The following is a 22,556-nucleotide window of genomic DNA, read 5'->3' as shown; positions in this document are numbered from 1 at the left end:
ATGTGACCAGAACAAGGATGACATGGGAATGACATGAAAGAAATATTTTTTTTGCTGCAGAATTGTATATATGGACGTGTTGGGACGTGATAACAGTTCAACAATATTTCGCCACACAATTCAAAACATATTTCGTCGTCTCGAATAATAATTGAACGTCCACACATGAGGCCTATGTCATAGACTATTTTTAAGGATGATACTTTTTATTTACATTTATTTTTCTTAATTTGCAAAACAATGTTGGTTACAATTAAGCCTAATACGACAGCTTGCTTTATAACGTGAATTTTGTCAACATTTGCATAGGCTGCTTACTAAAAAAAACTAAAAAGGAAAGAAAATAAATACACTTGATGTCGTCATTTTGCGCAAAAAACGATGGGACTCATTTCACTTAAAATATACTTTAAAAAATATATAACTACATATAATTTGAAATTATGTTTTGTTTTCATCAATTCAAACATGGCGTCAACATGATTTTTCCACATATCCAAGAAAAAGGGAACCATTTTGTACACTGTTATGTTTTATTTGTTTGTATTAACGAATTTGTGTTATTATGAAGCTAAATCTAGTCTAATTGCTCTTTTGCACTTTAAGATACAATATTTTCTGGTCGAGTGATAGAAACAAAAAGCACGGGGGGAGGGGGGGGGGGGGGGGGGTGGAAAGCCACTTGTTTGTCTCCAGAGGACGTGGAGGGGCTTCTGCTATTATATGCACAACTGCTGCAGTCGAAATTCCTTTTTGTGAGAGGACAATTTACAACTTGGTAATAGACCTTTTTATGTGCCTCCATCGCCTGTCATTGGATGCCACTGGTCATGTGTGAGAGGCAAACGTCTTCATGGCTCTTTTCTTGATTTCCCAGGCGATTTTTTTTCCCACTGCATTCTGCGTCAATGGCGCTCGAACCGATACGCCACGGTCGGCTTTCTTAAAAATTGCATTCGTTTCATAAACGTCTGATCAGCACATATTTGCGGCATTGCGCTGCTCATTCTCCAGGATGACAAGAGGAGCGTTTCAACTTTCTACACATCTGACCTCTTCATACACACAGCAGCACCGACTCTTCACTGCTTTATCGAAATGCTCTGCATAGGTAAACCTCTAAGAATAAACATGGATTACCTCCCGGCTATAGGTAAGCCTTCTGTGTGATAATGAGCTTTATTAACGTTCATGTGTCTGCATGTGAAGTTTGACAGCTTCCGGTGTCATTATTCATGTAAATTAGCAGCAGGGTAATGGCTCTCGTACTATTTACTTGTTTCACATGTTAGAATAAATTGTTTTATGAACTTTAAACGCAGAAAATGTGGGTAATGGTGTTAGTATTAATGAAAAAGTTGACATTACTGCGGTTATGCTGCACGAATCAAGGAGTGGCATTTTAAGAAATAAACACCTGGAGTATTAAATGTTTCTTAGAAATGTTTTCACACCTTCTACTTCGAGATTATTCTGCAGAAAAGCAGCTCGTGTTTAAAGTCAGTGATGATGATGTCAGAGGAGTATTTGGTGATGCTCACTGAGTGCAGTCCCACGACATAGAAAAAAGATTATGGAACCAAACATTGCAAATTTCGTTTTCAGTTGGAAGTAGCTTCATTCACATCGACACGCCTTTAAAAATATATCTATATATCTATATATATTCCTCTGTTTATGGAGCCAACGGTCTATCATTTTGCATATCATTAGCGACCAGAGCATCTGCATTGATCTGACAAACCCCACTGTATTTTAACATGTTTTTCATTTGCTAAAAATGTGACAAAGAACAAGACTGCTTTGCTATATTTCACATATGCAAGCCTGGCTTGAGAAGCAGAGTTTTCATTGCGGACTTCAGCTGCCTGGAGATGGGGCCATCATGAACAAAGACAGTATTTCACTGTTGGCTGACAGGCAGCTGCGAAAGTATTTACAGCCTTACTGCAATGCGGCAAAATGGACCCTGGAGCATGGCACAAGTAGAAACCTGCAAATTAGACAGGGTTCACTCTGTGTTTTTCCAATTTGACAATGTGCATCGTTTCTGAGTTTGTCATATATAATTATGTATAATGTCTGACACACATTTAAACCAATAGCAGTTTCCTGGATCTGGTTTTCCCTTTTCACCCTCATTTAAATCTCCGGAGACGTAGTTCAATACTGCATTCTGTTTCTTTATATCAAGTTATGTGAAAGCTCAAGGGTATAGCTGTTTTTGTATTACTTATTTAAAGGTTTTGGTTTTGCACTATAGAAACAAATATATGTATTATCACCGTCATCATGTGCAGCAAGTTTATTTTGGTTGCTTCATAAGTAAGAACGTTTACACTGGATACCGTGTCCTTATTTGCATGGCCTCGTTTCATATTCAGGCTATACACGTCTACATATATTTCGAAAATCAAGGCCAATTTGCCAAACGTCCATTCTAATTGTACCAAATGCAGTTTCATTTTGTTTCAAGAATTCAATTAAATCAAAGTCTTGACTCAAGTTGCATCAGCCAACTTGTTTTAAGACACACATTGGAATAAACTAATTTGCATTTAGAAAGTGCAATTTCTTCCTCGTTCTTGCACATCTGTATCTTTCATCAAACACGTGATTAGGTGAAATGACTTGATGAATATATTTTTTCCGTGGGAAAGGGGGGGAGGCCATTAAAATGCCAGCAGAAGGCGCTGTTGCCCAACAGTGAGCCTCTCTGCTCCCATTCAGTCTCTTGCTAGCAGCTTCCCGTGCGCAGTGATTGGCCCGGACACGTGGTCATGTGATGTGGTTCATTTTTTGAAAGTGGTTTTGGAGAATTGTATGTAAGACAACTTGCCATTTTTGCCCATAAAAAAGATCCGTATTATCAAGTGAGATCCGCTGATTTGATGCTGCATTTGCTGCTGTGTCGGATTTGTATCTGTATCTTCAAAGCCAACACGTGAATTACAGCAAACCACTTGTTTATTGCCAATAATGTATAAGACAACACAGTGGATGCTTTGTAACCAGAGACCACTTGAGTCAATGAACTGTTTAAACACTTTCACACGTGATAATTGAGCGTCAAAAAAGTGTGCATGGCATCCTCCTCGTGATGGTTATGGTGATGATGACGATGATGAAAGAAACGGTCTTTGAGAAAGTTGATGGCGCTGGAAATAAATGACTTAGTCTTTATGCATAAAACTGCATGCAAGCAGTTTCCAGCAGGAAATGTGTGAGTGCAGCTCGAACACCAGGTCATATACGATCGTTTCACCCTCGAATTATCGTCAGGGAAATAACTTTTTATGAGGACATGCATGTAAAAAGTGACAAGCCTCTGATTTGATGCCCCCTCCATTTATTATACCTGCACCACAGTGTCAGCCGTCCACACCTCAACACCATCAGCCCTCATGCAGTGCACAGGAAGAGGAGAGGAGGAGCAAAGCTGCTCCGCACTCTGGGATTGGCCCGGGAGAATGAATGACATCAGACGTGTCGTGTCAGGTTGAATTGAAAAATGTACTTGAGCACATCAGTGATGCAGGTTTTTATTAACACTGGTCAAGAGGCTCCAGTAAAACGGTATCATCAGGTCTGTCCAGTAAGGAGCGACACTAAATGAAATTATTTACTTAAATAAATGGAAAACAGGTCATAAGATTATTAATATTAATAGCCAGAGACCCAGTTATCAGACTTTCTTGTTTGTTTAAGAATTGCACATGGGACTTTTAGGCCTGCAAATAGTTACAATATCAAATAAAGCATTTTCTATTTTGTCGCAGTGCACCTCTGTTCCCATTTCTATCATGGCGGTTAGTGTACAACCTCCCAGCTTCCTCCTTTCTACGACTTTTCCTCAGTGCACATCAGTGTAATCACCGTTATTGAGTAAGTGCAACTTTGAGGATTATTTATGGGCCTGCGCGGTGTTGTGAGTGGCTGTGAGGAAACACGTGATGCCATTAAAGTTTGTTTTATGGCCCGGGACTTGACAAGCCAAAATATAATTCTCATTGTGTATTAGAAAGAGCGTGCAGATGGGTTGGATTGCAGCTGGAATTGGAAGGGAGCTCGTACCAGGCTGCTTTTTCCTTCAACGTGGATGTGTTTGTTCCGCGGCGTGCCATGAGTTTCGGTCTCTGTGGTAAGCTGTGTTTTATCATTATGCTCGTGGTATGGGCGTGTGATGTCACACGCATAGTACTCCGGCTGTACTGTTTCCTGCCTCTAAAAGCGGCTGCAGCGCGCGCTCAGACGAGCTATAATGCTGGAAGGAAATCGTGTTTAATCTCATTACTGAGGCTGGTTTGGGTTTAAACCTCTTAAGACTCAATCGATGCTTTTTCGGATGGTGCTATTCATGTTGTTGGTCTGATTCACTGTCTTATTGTGTCATTATTTGATAGCTTTAGGATTCGTATTCACTTGGAGGCGGAGGGATCAACCTGTTGTCACCAAAGTTTTTAAAGATTCCTAAAGAATTTGGGGAAATAGTTTCAAGGACCATACAAGTTTGTTTTTTTAAATCTCATTGTATAACAATTGTATTGTAGCAATTTGAATAATTCACAATTTGTTTGTGCAATATTAGCTAAAGTGTTAATAATATTGAAATATGTAAACAACAAAAAAAAACATTGATTACAACAATACAGGTTACAACAATGAAATATATATATTTTTATATTTTTCACATTATGTGGCTGCTGCTTTATTCACTGTAGGCCTTAATGCTTTTTATATGCAGCCTTTCAAATTATTCATTTCTTCAATCATTGTTAATTTACCGACTAATGGTTAAATAATATTTAAAGCAAAGTTGAGAGGACATTTAAGCTTCTTCTTTTTCTTTAGTCATTGAAAACATGCTCCCTTACTTCACCCGAAAAATTAGATTAAATAGGCCTCATGTTTTCTCTTGGTACTAATCACTTAATGTGGAACTTTTTAGCAGCAAAACCTTGTTATTGTGAGTAAAAAAGAGTCCAGCTGAACGAGATAGGCTTTCGTTTAACACAAGCTGCCAGAAAACGCTGACTTTATCATTCTTTTGTTGTGATTCCCGGCTTTGACCCGTCTGAAGACTAGCAGGGGAAGGTGAAAGACAGGTCAGGCTGTCTAACTAATGCTGAAATGTGAAGTGCAAGAACCATTTTTTAAAGATTTTATAATTTATCTTTTAACTGTGGTCGAAACGAATATTTAATGTCTGTGGTATAACAATACTCTTTACTTTAAATATGTAGAAATAAGTTAATTCTTCTGTTTTCTGTTTTCTGTTTTCTGTTTTATTCCCACGTTTTGAAGGCCTCTAGTGAAACTTTCAACTTGTCAACACGAGTCAAGCTGAAATCGTAACCAACACGTTACATTCAACAAAAGGACTTAATGTCCCATCCAGTGAAAAGGCCTATCAGTTAAAGGTTACACGCTTATTTTCTTCTTATTGAAGCAGAACACATGGGCTGAATGTCTGGCCCAATCTTTAATCAAGCTTTTCAATAAGTGTCACGTGAACCCATGTCTCACGTTTGACCAAACATTCAAATCAAATATTTAATAATTATTTCATTGTTTGAAACTGACAGACTCAAAGCCTCACGTATAGGTACCATAAAAATGTACATATTTTGTTATAAACTCTCAGATTGATATAGGCTAAATATTTAGATGTAATTTAATTCGTACAACATTGACTTTGTGTGCTTGGATTTTTATTTATTTATGTCTGTATTTATTTATTTTTAGCTGATTCTGGTCTTGTAGGAAAATAACCAGTAGATCTTCACCATTCTCAGCTTTAATTCATTCATAAGATATCTTGCAGTAGCCGCCTTGACGGTTTAGTTAATGGCTGAAGGGGAATTGGTAAACTTTTGCACCCTTTGAGCTGTCAGCAGGACCGCAAATAATTGAACTTTGTGATAAGTTTGTAAATGATTTAGTTTGACCTCCTTGGTCTCTAGCCTCATCTTTAGAGGCAGTGCTGATAAGCTGCTCTATATTAGCCACAATGTAGCATAATCTGTTGATGAGTTTATACTGCCTTATTTGACCAATGTTTATCTTTGGTTATGAGGTGACAGCTTACTAAAGTGAAAAGTTATTTACGTGATATAAAGGAAGGTGTTTTATTCTCCTAATCATGAACTTGAGCTGTGATGAGGAGGGCCCACAGAAACCATGGGGCTGACCTGAGATACTGCCTGATATGCTCGTGTCTTCGGCTTGTGCTTAAATGGACATGACTGTCCTTTGATGGAGGAAGCCTGTAGGCCTACCGTTTCATTTTTCTTTCTTTTTTACAGAAGCTGCTCTGACATGGCTTTTGACCTGAACTCTAGAAGATAATTGTACCAAAGAAAGACATTTAAATAAAAACATCAAAACGAAAGAAAACGCTGCATTACTGAGAGAAAGAATGATATGTGTTGAGACTGATATTATTACAGCCTACAATAGGACTTCTTCACACTGTTTTACCTATATCTCTTATCTCTTCACATTGCTTCTGCGAGCCACGCTAATTTTGTCTGGCTGAAGTGCTCCATCAATACAGTGCTGTGGTCTGGTTGCTAACAGTGGCAGTGTCGCCCTTGCCGTCGTCTATATATACCCTGTAGAACCGAATTTGTGTGATGAAACCACAATCACAGATTCGATTCTAGGGGAGTATATGGTCGATGAAAAAACTTCGACGAAATGACTTATTGCCATCTTATTATCAGGCGTTTGGTGCCCTGGCGTGCTCTCAGATGCTACAGTGACAGTGTTTGGTTTATGAATGAGAGTAAATCTGACAACACTTCACAAGAAGCGCTCAGGGCATATTGAAACTCGAGAGGCTTCAAGGAAATCCGACGCAAAGCGTTTCACATGAAAACAAACGTAATCATTTCTTTTCGCTCAGTATGTTGGAATGAAATACCACATGGGTTTACTCCACGAAAAAAAAAAAAACACAGCACACTCCAGTTGTAGCGTCTTCCTCCTTTGGGTCGCTTGTGTCTCTATACATTATTGATTCCCAAAGGCTGCTGCTGCTCGCCAATAGGCTCCCGAGACAGATTTTTTTTTCAAAGGGATGGGAGCAGATGAAGTGATGAGAGTCGTGTAACTTTTCGATGACCCCTTCTTGACAAAGACAGTGTCCATCAATTGTCCTCAGTCATTATTCGCTGCTTTTATGCCGAGGGGCTTTTTGTATCTTTTGTTGGTTTCTCTGTTGAACACCATGCCTTCGAGTCAGACCGTAGAATCTGATATATTTTTTATATCTGCAGCAACCCTACAGTCAGTGTTTCATATGTCTTCATAATATATCAATTTGAAGTTAAATATAAGGTTAGAATTATGTGTGATTTTATTTTTATTTTCCCAGCATGTATTTTTTATTATCCAAATGTACACGCGGATGTTTGTGCATTTTCTGTGTTTTTTTCGCCCCCGGGGTCTAATTGTGGTACATCTTAAGTCATATGAAATTGCTTTTAGTTGTATGTTTACCCGTTTATGGAACAGCATCACCTCTATTGGCCGATCTGGTCACATGGTTCGCTAACTTTATTCAGTTGACACCAAGTAGGAGGGCTTTATGGAGGGAGGAAAAAAAAGACAACTCGAGAAAAATTAGTATTTTCTACCTTCAGAAATTAATGGCCATGAGTTCGTATATGGTGAACTCTAAGTATGTGGATCCCAAATTTCCTCCCTGCGAGGAATATTCACAAAATAACTATATACCTGAACAGGGCTCGGACTACTTCAGTCCAACACAGGACACAGACTTTCAGCATCCAGGGAGCTACCCACGGCCAAACTACACGGAGCAGCCCTTCAGCTGCAACACTGTGCAGGACGCTACAGTGCAGCCACGGGGTCATGTGCACGAGAGATCCAGCCGCTCGAGTTCTTTTAGCGCAGAGACTGAGCCGGGCCCCCCGGTCCAAGTGCCCGCCGGGCCCCCGGTCCAAGTGCCCGCCGGGCCCCCGGTCCAAGTACCCGGCTCCCCGGTCCAAGTGGCTGGACCCCGGACTTGTGGACAGCAGCAAAACACAAAGAGCCAAAATGGGATACAGTCCAAGCAGCCTGCAGTAGTTTATCCCTGGATGAAGAAAGTCCACATTACTAACGGTAAGTTTTCAGCTTCTTCTTCTAGACCAACTGAGACCTGTACTTTAGAAATCATTCAGTGTAATATTTATGAGTCTTTGAAAGGCCTCGCCAATTACACAAGTCATACATTTTTATAGCTCATGAAATAGACCACTAGGTGAGCGCCTGAAAGCTCCGGAAAACGCGTATTGACCGGTTGTAATAGTGGTTAAATCTGCTGAAATTCAGTTAAAAATCACTCCTTATTTCCTGCTCTCGCTTCCACGTGAATGTCCTTAAAGTTTGAGCGCCCCGGGTATAGAGAGACTCCTCTCGTTGTATTGTTGTTGTTGTTTTCCTGCATGCTGCATTGGCCACATTTGGTGACTTTTTCTCCTGTTTGTTTTCTTTCTCCTAGTGAACCCGGATTACACAGGACCTGAGCCCAAACGGTCCAGAACAGCTTACACCCGGCAGCAGGTTTTGGAACTTGAAAAGGAGTTTCATTTTAACAGGTATCTGACCAGGCGGCGACGGATTGAGATTGCCCACACTCTTTGTCTCTCCGAAAGGCAGATCAAAATCTGGTTTCAAAACAGACGGATGAAATGGAAGAAAGACCACAAGCTACCCAACACCAAGGGCAGGTCCGCACCAGCCAGCCATCTGCAAAGCATCCAGAAGGATAACCAGACTGATATCACGTCATTATAAGAGAGGAGGAAGGTGTCACACCTTTAGAAATAAACTGTACATAAAAGACAGAGGTTGCATCTGACTTTTGCATGGACTGGTGTTGTTTTTAGCCATTTTTTTTTTATTTAACAAAGACCCCAGCAGTGTTGACTCAAGAGTCAGAAAACCAATCAGTCTTTGTGAGAGTGAAAGGTTTGAAAGTTCTTCATTGTTTTAATTTCTTCAAAGAGACACAAAAGCATCGAAAGAAACTTTTCATTTTTTTTTTTTTGGACGTTACCCACCTGAGGACATTTAATGATCAACCTCGGCTGGTTTCATGGATTTAAACAAAGTGTTCCAGCTCTGCCCACGTGGATTCACGTTGGTTTAAAGATTGAAATATCTTTATTCAGAACAGGAAAACCTTTGGTTCAAATTACACAGACACAGAGAGATTATTTCCGTTTATCTTCCGATTTAATCCTCACTTTAAATGCACAATATATACAAATATACTTGAAGGAACCAATATTTGCAAAGAGCACGCCAAACACAACCTACGTTCGTGAGTTGCAAAAACCCCGTTGGATTTTTTGTTCTACGTTTATTTGTGACTAGTATGTTTTAACTTATTTTGTACAATAAAGCTTAGATTTGTTTTAGCCTAAATATTATTCCTAAAAGCAAGACATTCCTGTGTGCATACTATTCGGAGTGCCCTTATAAATCTCTCCTGACATCTTTGTAAACAGTGTACATTTTCAGAGGCTCTCTCGTGCCATTGAAAGACTTATATGAAAGAGCATTTGTTCCAGCATGGCATCAAATTGATATTGGATGTTTCTCATCGGAAAAAATCGAATTCAGAATATTTAGGAGTATAATTGTTTATTTTTTTTTAAATATAATTTGTTTACGTCATTATTTATTTGTTTAAAAAACGTGTACATTTTCGTATAGCACACATACAATTTTAATTAAAAGTATTCGTTCAACTTTAATTAATCTAAAATATGTTTGAACTCTTGTGGATTGTTAGCATGGCTTTATGCAAAGTTTTAGTCTTTAGTTAATGTGGGATTCTTCTAGTTTTTCATTTACACCGAGCTAACCGAGGGGGGCTTTCACGTCACGTTTCAAGACAGATATTTCTTGTTTTATACCGTCATTGTCTTCGGACAAAAACAAAGCACAGAAGCTCTCCCAGTACGAAGAGGTCTTCTCTGTGAAGCCTTTGCGATGAGAGGCTTGAAAAGATATTTCAACCGAAGGTCGACAAAGCAGCAGTGGCAGGTTCATCCAGGGGACACATTTCAGCCGCAAGGACTGACCCCAACACCCCTGACCCGCCGGACAAGGAGCATTTTCTCTCCCAGGCGCTGCTCGCTTTGGTTTGGAGGGGTTTTTTTCCACACTTAAAAAAGCCAAAGCATTCAAAGCAAGAGCCAGTGCGTGAATTCCATAGTTTTTACACGTGTTTCAACAGCAGGCCTATTTAAAAGCTTCTGATTTGTGCATTTGTCTCCTTATGTCAACATGCAATCTTTTGGTTTTATTTTTGTACATGCTTTTTACCTTGTATTGTGCATTGAGATGCGAGAAGTATATTGGAAAAATAAAGATTTCTACTGAATATGCATTTAAATAATTGCAGAGAGCACTTTGTCGCGATTTATTAAATATTTTCTCCATTTGACAAGTAGGTATTTTATAATGTTTCTCATTGCTCAAAAGTTTATTTTTTTTATTATTTTTATTTCATTTATTTTCATGGGGTTATTTAGTGTCATTCGTTTGGTGCCAATTTCAAAATGATCACTTTTGGTGGGAAGAATGTTTCTTAGGTGGTAACACGCGTGTGGAGCCATTTGGACATTTAGCACCCTTTTACAAAACAGCCACAAATGCACCAAATGTGCGCTGCATGGGCAAATTCAGCCTATTCCCGTGTCAAGCATGAAACGAATGAGCATACATATACCATTGGTCTACATGAGTGTGGCATATCTTTAAAAAAACGTGTTAAAGAACGAGTTTATCTTAGTTTCCACTTATGAGCTCTTATCGAAAGGAGCGATTGCGCTGAAACATCCTCGTGGGCTCTTAGCTTTTCAAGGCGATTTTATTCAATTAAAACTGAGTTGTTAGAAGATTTCGACGTGTCTTTATTAGATATACACAAGTCTTTATCACAGAATAGAAACACACATGAGATACACTTGCCTGATTCAAACTGACGTTTACAAACTTTTTAAGACCAAAACCAGATAACGCCACATATCATTAAGTAAACATACACACATGATGAACTATTATATGAAATGGGCTGATAGGCCTATATTTGATATTAACACTCCTCGTGCTTCACGGGCTATGCCTTTATTGAATAAGACCCATAAGACCCACTACTACACTAACCTCCGACCCTCTACAGTGCAAAACCAGTGCTGATACAAACAAAAGTGGTCATAAACGGACATGAGGAAAGACAATCTTCAGTCACTCGGCAGTGTTTTCATCCCCAGTGACCACTGTCTCGTCCCCGCTGAGCGCACGTGGGGCTACAGGCCTGCACATGGCGCTTATATGTTTGTGTACGTGTAAAATATACGCGCGTGTCGTATAGATTCAGAGAGAAGCTGAGACAAAGTGATGCTACCAATCCACCATCCTGCCATAAATGATCTGCACATAGATGCTGAAGAGAGGATGAGCGAGGGAGGGGGAGGGGGGGGGGGAGGGGAGGGGGAGTGTAGGGTTGGGGGTGGGTGCACTGTTGTAAAAACTAATCTACCCAATACATAACTATTTGAGATAACTAGTGCTGTTTACATATTCCATAAAAGTGTATTCATCATTTAAAAGCTATTTAATATGGAGTCTGACCTGCTAAACGTAAATTGAAATTAAACATATCGCAACACAGTTCCCTACAGCAATTATCAGGTGAGAGCAGCCTACTACCACGTACAGTGTGCAGCCACACTGACCTACATGTCTGAACAGCAATAAATGGGAGCCAAAGGCAGTGCCATTTCCAATGACACTGCACCCAGTGCAGGAATACAACGTCGTCGCTCTCCATCCGGCCATATTTGATTTCCAGCTGTTTTTTCGCAGAAGCCTCTCCGAGCCAGACAACCCCCCCTAAGATATATTAAAGTGCGCTGTCTGCATTCAGAGATATAATCCAGAGACTATACCGCTCCGCTCTCTATTCTCGACCACGTGATTGTCTAAATAATTAATGCAGCACGTCCCCCTAGAAACACGGCGTCGTCATTAATCGCAAGGACTCTATCAGACTTGAAAACTGAAGAGATCCCCCAAGAAAATAATATCCGATACCCGGCGCAACCGTAGCCCCGCACTTTAGCAACACATCCTAACCGATGGATGCTTGGGTAGGTAAATATTTCAGCATTTTTTTCATGTTGCCATAGCTGGTAAATGACGATATCAAATGTCGTGATATTTGATAAATTGTTGCCTTTTGATCTGTGCGCTCTGAGCAGGATTGCATGCTGTGGTTTGTCGCTGTACGCATGTCTTCTTTTTTATATCATATATTATGAAAGGTAGAATGTTCGGGCTGGCTGGATTGATAGGGCAAATGGTAGAAACTAAAGGGCAGTGACATGTATTTATGGGTGCTCGCTCTGAATAAATGCTCTTTCGGACACAGCTCATTGTGGCCCCTCCACAGGGCCCATGACTCTTTATGTAATGTCTTTTTCAGATTTATACCACTTTAGTGCAAAAATAAAAAAAGGTACTTTTGATAGTTAAGAAACAGCGATTGAATTACAATTAGTTTGAACATGTCATGATTTATGTGGTTAAAGTTTTCATCATAAGATGAATAAAAGGTTATATTTCCTTTTTTTGCTTGAGAGGACAGAGCTGGATTTCTACCGTTTTTATTGTTCGTGGGGGGTGATTTGATTTTGATTTCTAAGAAGTCGTGGAAGTTTGGGCAGGCTGACAGTTCTGTCTTCCGCCTTGTAAATCATTCTCAGTAATTCCTGAAAGGGTTCGAGGCTGTTGGGGGGCCGGGCGAAAACTGTAAATCTTTCACTTTTATTACCCTCTGAACATATGCTGCGACGCTACCAGTCCTGCATTTCTTCTTTTTCTTCTTCTTCTTCTCAGCAAAGATAACCTATACCGCTGAAACAGCCGACGCTCCCCGCGGCTCCAAATCATCCTCTTCCAATCCATTCTAGTCTTTTCCAATATATTTATTCATTGGTTATCAAACCCTGCCATTTTTCTTCTTTTAAAAAAAAAAGTCTCTGTGATTGATATTGTAAACAATGCAGGAGAAGGCAAGGCTCTCTCACTCTTTGTGTTTGAGCATGTGTGCGAAGGCAGAAACAACAAACACAAGATGATAATGTGGTTTAATTGAATACAATCCAGCCCCAGATGGAAGAAAATCCCCACATGTCGTTTATTTCATGAATCCCTTTCATGATGATGTCCCACATCATCGCAGCGACTGTGTGACTAAAATAGGACATCGATAGGGAGTGGAATATAAGTATAGTATCGTAATATTATTCAAAATACTTAACTGTGGTGCGTTTATGGCCCACTTGTGAAATTTCCTTCAAGAACAAATGAAGAGAAAATCTACAAAAGGCTGGAAATCTCAAAGCTGCTGTAACATATTAAATACTCAGAAATGAATTATAATAACGTTCGCAAACCCACTTCCCTATATGTTGTAAACATTGCTCTGATGGAGCAGGAGCATGTTCACATCTTTATTATTAATACCTTAACAACAGCATATAATATAATGCTCATGTTTAAATACGGAAGTGCAGGCGAGTTGAAATTCAGGGGGAGATGAAAAGAAATAGGCAGTGGAACATTTTCACACAGTTCAGATGAGGAAATAAACGCCACCCTTTATCAAAATGGATTGGTGAGGTATATGGCTTGGTTGTAGAAGAGAACAATCACGTGAACAAATATGCTTGTATCTTAAGGCAGCGCCTTTATTTGTCATCACAAAGCTTCCGAAACACCCCCCAAAAAATCCAAATCGTAGCTCCAAATGTGTACAGGCCTATCCGTTTGTGAATTCCTGTATATTTCAATGGGTGATTGATTGCCAGGGATTTTTTTTCTGGAATAAGGATACCTTGTTCGCTTTTTATTGGTAGTTGAATGCGAGTCCTTCCATTCTTTCGGGAATACTGTCTCCATTGGTATATGGAAATGTCTGAAAAACAGCAAGATCAGGTTTAGGACAGCATTGTCTACAGACAAAGGGTGAAGGATTTATTCTAGAGACTGCATGGAAAGCAACTGAGACTGAGAGGGAAGCTGGTTTATGATGAATTGATTCGCAGGTAAGCAATCGCATGGCAGAAAGCAACCTTTAACCACGGGTTAATATAATGCAAGGAAATATATATGATTTATTCCACTCAAGGAGGTGATGCTTGTTAATGTCGCTCTCGCCGGCGACCGTGCGGATATGGAGTCCACTGCTTCTCCTCAAAGGCAGATTCGTATATATTTTTTCTTTTTCGAGAAAGTGCGTTCAAATATTATCGACAGATTGAGCTCGAGCTGCCCAGCTGCTTTTCAGCTGATTTCACGTTTCGATGAAAACCGGCTCGGAGGGAAGAAGTAGGAGAGGAACTTTTCTTTTTGACTCTTGGATCGTAAATCACATTAATTTGTTGTCTTATCGTCACAGTGGCGCTTGCCGTGATTTATGTGGTTTCAACTATATGGCTTTGTTAACCTGCGACGTTATATTATACATGAATTCATATTGGATGTTTTGAAGGATTACCGGGCTGGATAGTGAACCAGGATTGAGGCAAATACTTAATTTTCCTACTATTTGGATACTTTTTTGGTTCACTTGTATGCGGTTAATTCTAACTCATGTGATTATTTATATATATTTTCTTTGGTGTTGGGAATTAGGCCCATCTCACAATATAAATGAATTGTATATTTTAGTTGATTATTCTCCATATTATGCTAACAGATTAACCGTTTTACAATGGATTAGGCTTTCATTTATGTGCACTTCATCTTTATTCTAGTAACTGTCTGTGCACAACAGCTGCTGAATTTCTACCGAAAACAACAAAAAGCAGCATTATAGTAAAACCTTCTGCTGCAACTGGTTATTTCGAATTATTTCAACAGCTTTCTCCACAAACAGCAGCGAGTAGAGACGACAATACCACACTGTTATCAAATGCAGTTATTTCTTGCATGTAACAAACATTTCAAAACAATAACAAAACGCCTCTCACGTGTTGTTTAACTTGATATGAACAGCGTTTGAGCCGCTGCAGGATAAAAGACTAACTGGGAGAATAACACTCCACATTGAGTCCGGCCCATTGTGTGAACCAAACTTACCGTAACAACGCGTAGGCGAAGAACACTGCTGTTTGAAAAGAGGACCATGTCTGCTACTAGTAGCCCAGTGTGCTCGAAAAGCACTTCAGGCGATTATCGACCAGCTTTAACAAATATTCCACATCGAAGGAATCTTATTATTGTTAATTATCCTCCAGCGCAAGCAGGGAAACAGAGGTGGTTTCACACTCAGTAAAAAACTATTCACTGAAATTTCCTTTTTAATTTCTGATTTCTTGCCGTCGGTCGACGTTTCAGTGACCGCTGGAAAGCTGCTTTGAATGTAGTTAAGAGTTGAGTCTACTTGTAGCCAAACTGCTAGTTGTTCATTAAACTTTGGCTTGATGCTGAGTGACCCAAAGGTCACCTGAAAAAGCTTATGACTGCTAAATATTTGGGCTGGCTCTTTGTGTAAAAAGTGCACATGTAAGACTTTTTTACTCTCAAGCGGAGACTTGGAAAAAAAAAGCGTCATATGTGGTCATTGCAGAAGCAATTCAGTCAAAATTAAACAGGCCAAAAATGTATTTATTAATTCTTCAGGAATTATTTGAATTAAAATGTATTTTTAATTGGAGCTGTTCAAATTCAATGAATATAATTTCATGTATTTTCTGAACGAAGACTGAGCTTGATGATATTAATCTTAATTTTTGTATAAAATATGTCTGCATATAGCCTCGAATTTGAAGCTCATATTTGAATGTGATTAGATCCAATGTGAAGAAACATTTATTTAATTTCTCTTTCAGGTCGAGGTGGGAGCAGTGATGAATGCGTGAGGGATATAAAAGAGATTTGTGCAGATTTCGGTGAGTAACATTTCTTTAATGAAGGGAGTGGACAGCACAGTCCAACTGCTAACAAGGAGAAAGGGTGATTTGTTATTAGACCACATATTAACGCTCACAGTGTTTCACAGGAGGCTTAAATCACGAACACAGACAATGAGGGATGGCTTTAACTTCGCCTGTACGGGTAATTATTTGCGCAGGGTCCCATTCCAACATGTCCAACGCTGCATGAACAAAAACAACTACAGCGCACTTAATACAATTTTTTCCCACAATAGATTAAAATATAAAATAACATTAATTATGTTTACATTCTTCTCGAACATCACTCAAAAAAATGCAAAATAAAACGTACAATCAAGGATAATTTCACCATTTCCTCCCACGATTCCCAGACGTTAACCGATGCGTAATCGCCAATATCCCCTGTCTCTTTTTAAGCAGCAAACTCTCTCCAGTCTTTCACCTCGGTGTTTGGCTGCAGACTCGCGCACAGCCAGAATGGGGGCATCGTTTATAAACCGAGCCTCTGTATGGGAGAAGTCGCCGAGTATGAAATTCTTTCCCTTGCCTTCCTCCCACGCTTAGTTTTACACTTCTGAGGGCTGCGAGTCTTGAGGACTGTTTTGCTTTTCATTCCTCTCTGAGGCCATTTACAACCATAACATTCGCGGTCATAAATTGTGCCGCGGTCCACACTGACAGGTGCAATTGTTATGCACGACGCAGGCTGCACCTCCTCAAGCCACCAACATACAGCACAGGGCCCTTTGATATTTGTGTTTCAACTTATAGTTCATGTGCTGGCGTGCGTTTCTCTGTTATATTCTGAAAACAAATGTTGCTGCTTTTAAAAATATCCAGAATATTTGATACATTTTCTCAGAATGATTTTTTTCTTTTCTTCAATTAAAGGTACATTTTTGCATGAATGGGTTAGAGGCAGAAAACCAACCAAAAATATATGGGTTAAGGCATGTGTAAAGGCTCATCAAATATCATATCTACCCCCCCCCCCCTACCAACAACTCTCTCACTCACTCACTCACTCACTCACACACACACACAAACACACACACACACACACACACACACAGTTACTCACCTACAGTTTTATATTAACATTAATAACACAGTGGAGGAGATTAACATGGAGCTTCTTGTGTGCGTAAACGTGTGATCCAAACGCATGGTGGGCGATATATTTCTGCTGCAGGGAACAATGCATGACTGGCTTTGTCAAGCCTTGTGATTAGTGAAAAGGGTATTGTGTGTACGTGTGTGTCAAATGCTGATTCAGCTTATTTCTGAGGGACTCCTAAAGCCCCTCAGAGGGTCCTTTTATCGCAAGTTAATCTTTAACTGTTTTGTGCCAGAAATGAATCTGGGGCTGGGAGATGTATCACAGTTAGAGACAGTTTGTGATTTCTAATTCAATAGCTGCTGCAGCACGAGACCTGAGCCAAGCAGAGTGATTTGTCTGCTTTCTTGTGAATTTAAACCCTGAATCTTGCACAGACGTTGCAGCTATGAGTGTGGGCCTTATGCATGTGAACCCAGATGAGTCTGATATAATTCTCTTTGTAGGTCACAGACTGGAGCAACGGTGGGAAACACCTATCACGTGAATAAACAACATCCATGCCACTGGATAGAGTTGCACTGGCTTATTGTCTTTGAATCCACAAAATGCAGAAAGCAACATACTACGATAACTCTGGACTATTTGGAGGCTACACCTTCCCCAAACCAGACTCTTACAACTACGGCCCCGCTCATCAGCCCTACGCTGCGTCTAGCATTGAGAATGACTACCAGGGCTCCGTGTGTCCCACCCAGACCTCTGCTGTCCGGCCACCAACCCTCAAAGACAGTGACCTGAACGGAGACTGCATGCGACAAAGCAGCAGTATAAGCAACAGCAGCAGCCAAGCTACGAGTATTGGGGAGCAGCAGGCACCACCACTGTCCGCATCCTCTCCCAGCTCCAACAGCTCTGCACCCCAGAAGAAGAAATCCCCTTCCAGCAGCGCTTCCAGTACTGCCACACCAACCCTCACAAAGCAAATATTCCCCTGGATGAAGGAGACCCGACATAACTCAAAGCAGAAGGGCAACAACTGCACCAGTGCAGGTAGAGATAATGATGGTGCGTGTGGGGGAAGGGGTAGGGGGGGTGGACTGGGCCTTGTTTATGATTGCGTTGGTAGTAACATGGCTGAAAAGTGGCTAAGATGATGCTGTGGTTCCTTTACAGGTGGCGAGTTGAGTGACGAGAAGAGCCCACCAGGACCTGCCTCCAAACGGGTCAGAACTGCTTACACCAGCGCACAACTTGTGGAGCTGGAGAAGGAGTTTCACTTTAACCGCTATCTTTGTCGACCTCGGAGAGTGGAAATGGCAAATCTGTTGAATCTCACCGAGCGTCAAATAAAGATCTGGTTTCAAAACAGGAGGATGAAATACAAAAAGGACCAGAAGTCTAAAGGGCTCGCGCACTCTCCCCTGGGACACTCCCCGGATAGAAGCCCGCCGCTGAGTGGCCCAAATCACATTGGATACTCTGGCCAGCTCCAAAACGTGAACAGCCTCAGCTATGACGCGCCCTCGCCCCCGTCCTTCGCCAAACCCCAGCAAAACATGTACGGGTTGGCCGCGTACACGGCACCCTTGGGTGGCTGCATCCCGCAACAGAAGAGGTACCCGGGCTCCGAGTATGAGCACCACGGCATGCAGAGCAACGGCAGCTTTGCCAACGCCAATTTGCAAGGCAGCCCCGTTTATGTGGGTGGGAATTTTGTTGATTCCATGCCAGCCTCTGGCCCCATGTTCAACCTCGGCCACCTTCCCCACCCCTCATCCACGAGTGTGGACTACAGCTGTGCCGCTCAGATCCCAGGAAACCACCATCATGGACCCTGTGATCCCCATCCCACATACACAGACCTCACCTCTCACCAAGCGTCTCAGGGAAGGATTCAGGAAGCGCCTAAACTCACGCATTTGTAATATGTGGTTTCTGTGTGTGTGTGTGTGTGTGTGTGTGTGTGTGTGTGTGTGTGTGTGCGCGCGTGCGTGCGTGTATGTGTGCCAAAATTATGTTGCGCTCTTTTTATTACCTCACTAGTCTAATAACTACACTCCAAGAGAGTCGTGTGTATTATTACAGTATTATTGATATTACTATTAATGCTATTGTGTAATTATTTTCTGAATAATGCAGCTTTGTCCATTTCTGTTGAATATTTGGGGACGCGTAGAGGCAGAATAGCCTGCTTGTCAGTTGTTCCTTCTCTTTGTTTATTTCTCAAGTGCAATGCGCAAATTTTGACCGAATATTTCATGCCGTTACTTGAAGGTAAGTCTTGTATCACGAAGGTAGACGCTCATCTTTAGAGGGAAGGACTTTTGTAGCGAAATTTGCGTCTGTTTTGTAGGATCTCATTCTCCTCACGGGCATCCTATTTATTTATTTTGTATTATTTTGCATAATCTTTCGTATTAGCATATAGCCTATTTATTATTGAATTACTTTTTGTATTGCACATTATTTATCGTTTATATGCGAGTATTTATAAGTGTGGAATTTTTTGTAAGATTGGACAGATCAGTGCACTTGGAAGTGTTGGCAAAACAGGGTTTGAAAAAAAATGCTATGTCTCGCAGTGTATTGTTGAAAGAAGAGCATTTCTAATTGTAAATCTGGGATGAATGGGACATTTGACAGTGTATAAACGCCACCATATGTCCATGGTTAATCTTGTGTCAAACCTAAAGCAAAACGTAGACTATCGAAGTATGAAATATTATACACACCAGCATGTCATTTTGTGTCGTCCATTACTATTTTTTATCTGTCTGCCATTGTTATTCCATTCAGTTGGATATCCATAAATTTATGAAACCCTAATGATATTGAAATGTTATATTTTATTGTGTTTAACATTTTGTAAATAAAGTGCTCAAACTTGTATTTTTTATTGCATTTTTTTTAAACACCCTGCAGCACTGGTCGCCTACTGTATCAAATTATTTAATTCCTCCCAGTGAAACTGTCAGGTAAGAGTACCGAGGAGGCTTATTGACTCCACAACTTTACTGTACGGTCCAAATCAATAATTAGACACCAGGATATCTAAAACTCATCAGACGGCTCTATGCTTCAATGCAAAGTGTATTTCAGCAGCATAAAGGGCTCTGGAGGTTATTGATGTTTCGTTGGTATGATGGAAGTGAGTCTATGGGCTTATTGCATTGCTCACATGTCACTTATCATTTTTCAGACTCGGCCACATGATTATCTGCTAGGACAAGAGAATAAACTCCATTTTCCAATAGACCAAAGTCTAATCATGGCTGTCTAATTGATTGGTACACATCTTCACAATAATGTTTCATAAATTGGCGGATTGGAAGTAAATAAATATGCCCATGTATTGATGGGAGGCAGAGCAGATTGGTGACAATAAAAGCAAAAGAACAAAAAAAGCATACACTTTGACATTGGAAATGATGCAACGAACACGTATATACGTGTGTTTGTACGTGCCTGTGTGGGAGAGAGAGCGAGAGAGGGAGAGAGAGGGGGGGAGAGAGAGCAGTTCATCCTTTATTGCTCCTGGAGAGCCATTTCAAAGCTCATTAATCAAAAACTCGTCGCTTTCAGACTCCTTGCTGATCCCTCCTCCTCCTGAACAAAGCATTTGCATTCCAAATCCAAGTAACACATTTCAAACCGAGAAGCCCCAATCGTTAATGGTGGGGGAGAGTTTTCTAAAAACCTAGTGTGTTCGCAGTCTCTGAGATATCTCTGATTTAAAAGCGCATCAAGGTAAATGAAATCATCAGTGACTTTACATCTGTGCAGGTCCCACAGTCCAAACAGTTGTATCTGAATGTGACTCAGCACGCAGCTATCACCCTAAAGCCTTTAACAACATGACTTTTAGGTTGATTTCATCTCATTTCACAATGAATTTATTCCTGGATTTTGTCTCTGAGCTGCAACAATAGGCTACAAATCAGGCTACAAATCACCTCGGTGTTCAGTGGATGGCGGCCATTTTGACCCTGGGTGAGCTCTTTCTTCTTTCAGCTCCCCCACTGCAGCTTTCTACACCGCTAGTCAATTATTAAGACCCTAATAGTTTTAATATAATAGCATTTAGAAAATTGAACGAAATAGTCCCCCCACCCCCCCACCCCCCGCCCAACAGGCTGAATGTTATGCTAATAAAAAATAAAATACTTTTATGTGATCTGCATTATTTCGAATTAACTGGTTCAAATGAAAAAGCTTTGCATTTAAAATATTCATTACTATTTATTTGTCTTTCTGGTGTGAGAAGAGTAAAATTCACAACATCATTATAAAAAATATAGAATTTATGTTTTCTTTTAAATTTTAAACTCTTAAACCTGATGACAAAAAAAATATAGGCCACCAGAGGCAATCAAACAAGGAAATAGAATACATAATAAAAGTCGAAATCTCACTGCTGTAGCACCAAATGGAGCAATTTGAGTATCAGATGTTATGCTCTCCATCAGGCCATGACATACATGGGTAGCTGGGATCAACTGGCATGCAAAAGGAAGTTTCACCCCATTTGGAGAGAGCATAGTTCCTTTGATTAGAGCTGCACTGCAAATACAAACCACTGCTTTATAAAGTGGTGGTCTGGTTAGAAAACTTCATGAAACGTTAAATTACAGCTTATTTTGTTGTCTACATCTTGGTATGTAAACATAATACGATTTGACAGTACAATTGCAGTCAATATGCTACACGTTTGAGGTTATGCTTAAATGTTGACTTGCAATTGAACAATTGAATCACAGCCATAAAAAAAGTGAAAGAAGAGACGCTTTGTTGGAGCGGCCAGTGCAGATGGGACCTCGTTTTGTGTTCCTGATTGGATAAAAGCAGAGCAGACCACGCCTGCTCAGTGGAGGGTGATATTTGCATCTGGGGAAGTAGCCCTACTGTAGACTAATGAGAACAAGAGGTGTTAACAGCCATTGGCTCATCTGTACACAGGACATCCTAACTGGAGGAAATTATCTGATTGATACTTTTCATGATGTTAAATATTATGGACAGAGAACGTGCAGTGCAGCCAGCCTTTCATTCAAATTGTTGGAAGTAAAATAAAAAAAGGTGTAGTCCCGCAGCTGCTTCTTATTCATTTACAGGGTGCAGGAAGAAATATCGTTTCTCACGACACCGACACAAGACAATTCTTTAATCAGACCTCGAGAAAAGTTGGTGTGCACAGTACATATCGCGATGGTTCCTCTGTGCAAGCCAGTAGCGTTCATCTCCATCCCCAAGAGGGGTTTTATTTTTCTACACGCGCTGGCGCGAGAGACAGGAGGCAGCAGGAGTTGAGAAAGCGTCGCAGAAGAAAGTAAGATGAGCAAGAAAGTGTCTCGTTCTTGAACTTTTATGGTGCGCGTCCTGTCGAACGAAGTTGGATTATCAAGGACCAAGGCTGAAAATCACAAGCAGTTTACGGAAGTGAACAGAGAAAGGATTTCCATCTCAACTAAATCTGACGAAGACTGTAGGACTGGTCCGTTTGTGACCCAAAG

General features: G+C 40.5%; 2 protein-coding genes across 4 annotated transcripts; both read left to right on the top strand.

The window, feature by feature from the left end:
- Nucleotides 1-915: 915 nt before the first annotated feature.
- hoxd3a (homeobox D3a) lies at nucleotides 916-19,933 on the top strand. 3 transcript variants are annotated; one of them, XM_079277587.1, is made up of 4 exons: nucleotides 916-1,111; nucleotides 15,921-15,980; nucleotides 17,550-18,111; nucleotides 18,220-19,933. In XM_079277587.1, exons 3-4 carry the CDS (start codon nucleotides 17,652-17,654, stop codon nucleotides 18,969-18,971), a joined length of 1,212 nt encoding a protein of 403 aa, XP_079133713.1. In that variant the 5' UTR covers nucleotides 916-1,111; nucleotides 15,921-15,980; nucleotides 17,550-17,651; the 3' UTR covers nucleotides 18,972-19,933. The 3 variants fall into 3 exon arrangements, with proteins under 3 accessions (XP_079133713.1, XP_079133714.1, XP_079133712.1); XM_079277588.1 differs by having other exon boundaries at nucleotides 916-1,153; nucleotides 17,550-18,096; XM_079277586.1 differs by having other exon boundaries at nucleotides 916-1,153.
- On the top strand, nucleotides 7,638-10,331 carry hoxd4a (homeobox D4a). The gene is made up of 2 exons (XM_079277589.1): nucleotides 7,638-8,130; nucleotides 8,510-10,331. Exons 1-2 carry the CDS (start codon nucleotides 7,653-7,655, stop codon nucleotides 8,803-8,805), a joined length of 774 nt encoding a protein of 257 aa, XP_079133715.1. The 5' UTR covers nucleotides 7,638-7,652; the 3' UTR covers nucleotides 8,806-10,331.
- Nucleotides 19,934-22,556: the final 2,623 nt, after the last annotated feature.

The sequence above is a fragment of the Melanostigma gelatinosum genome, assembly GCF_949748355.1.
Source record: "Melanostigma gelatinosum genome assembly, chromosome: 10".
Classification (NCBI taxonomy): Eukaryota; Metazoa; Chordata; class Actinopteri; order Perciformes; family Zoarcidae; genus Melanostigma; species Melanostigma gelatinosum.
Note: the sequence above shows the minus strand (reverse complement) of the source record. Positions and strands in the feature narration are given on the sequence as shown.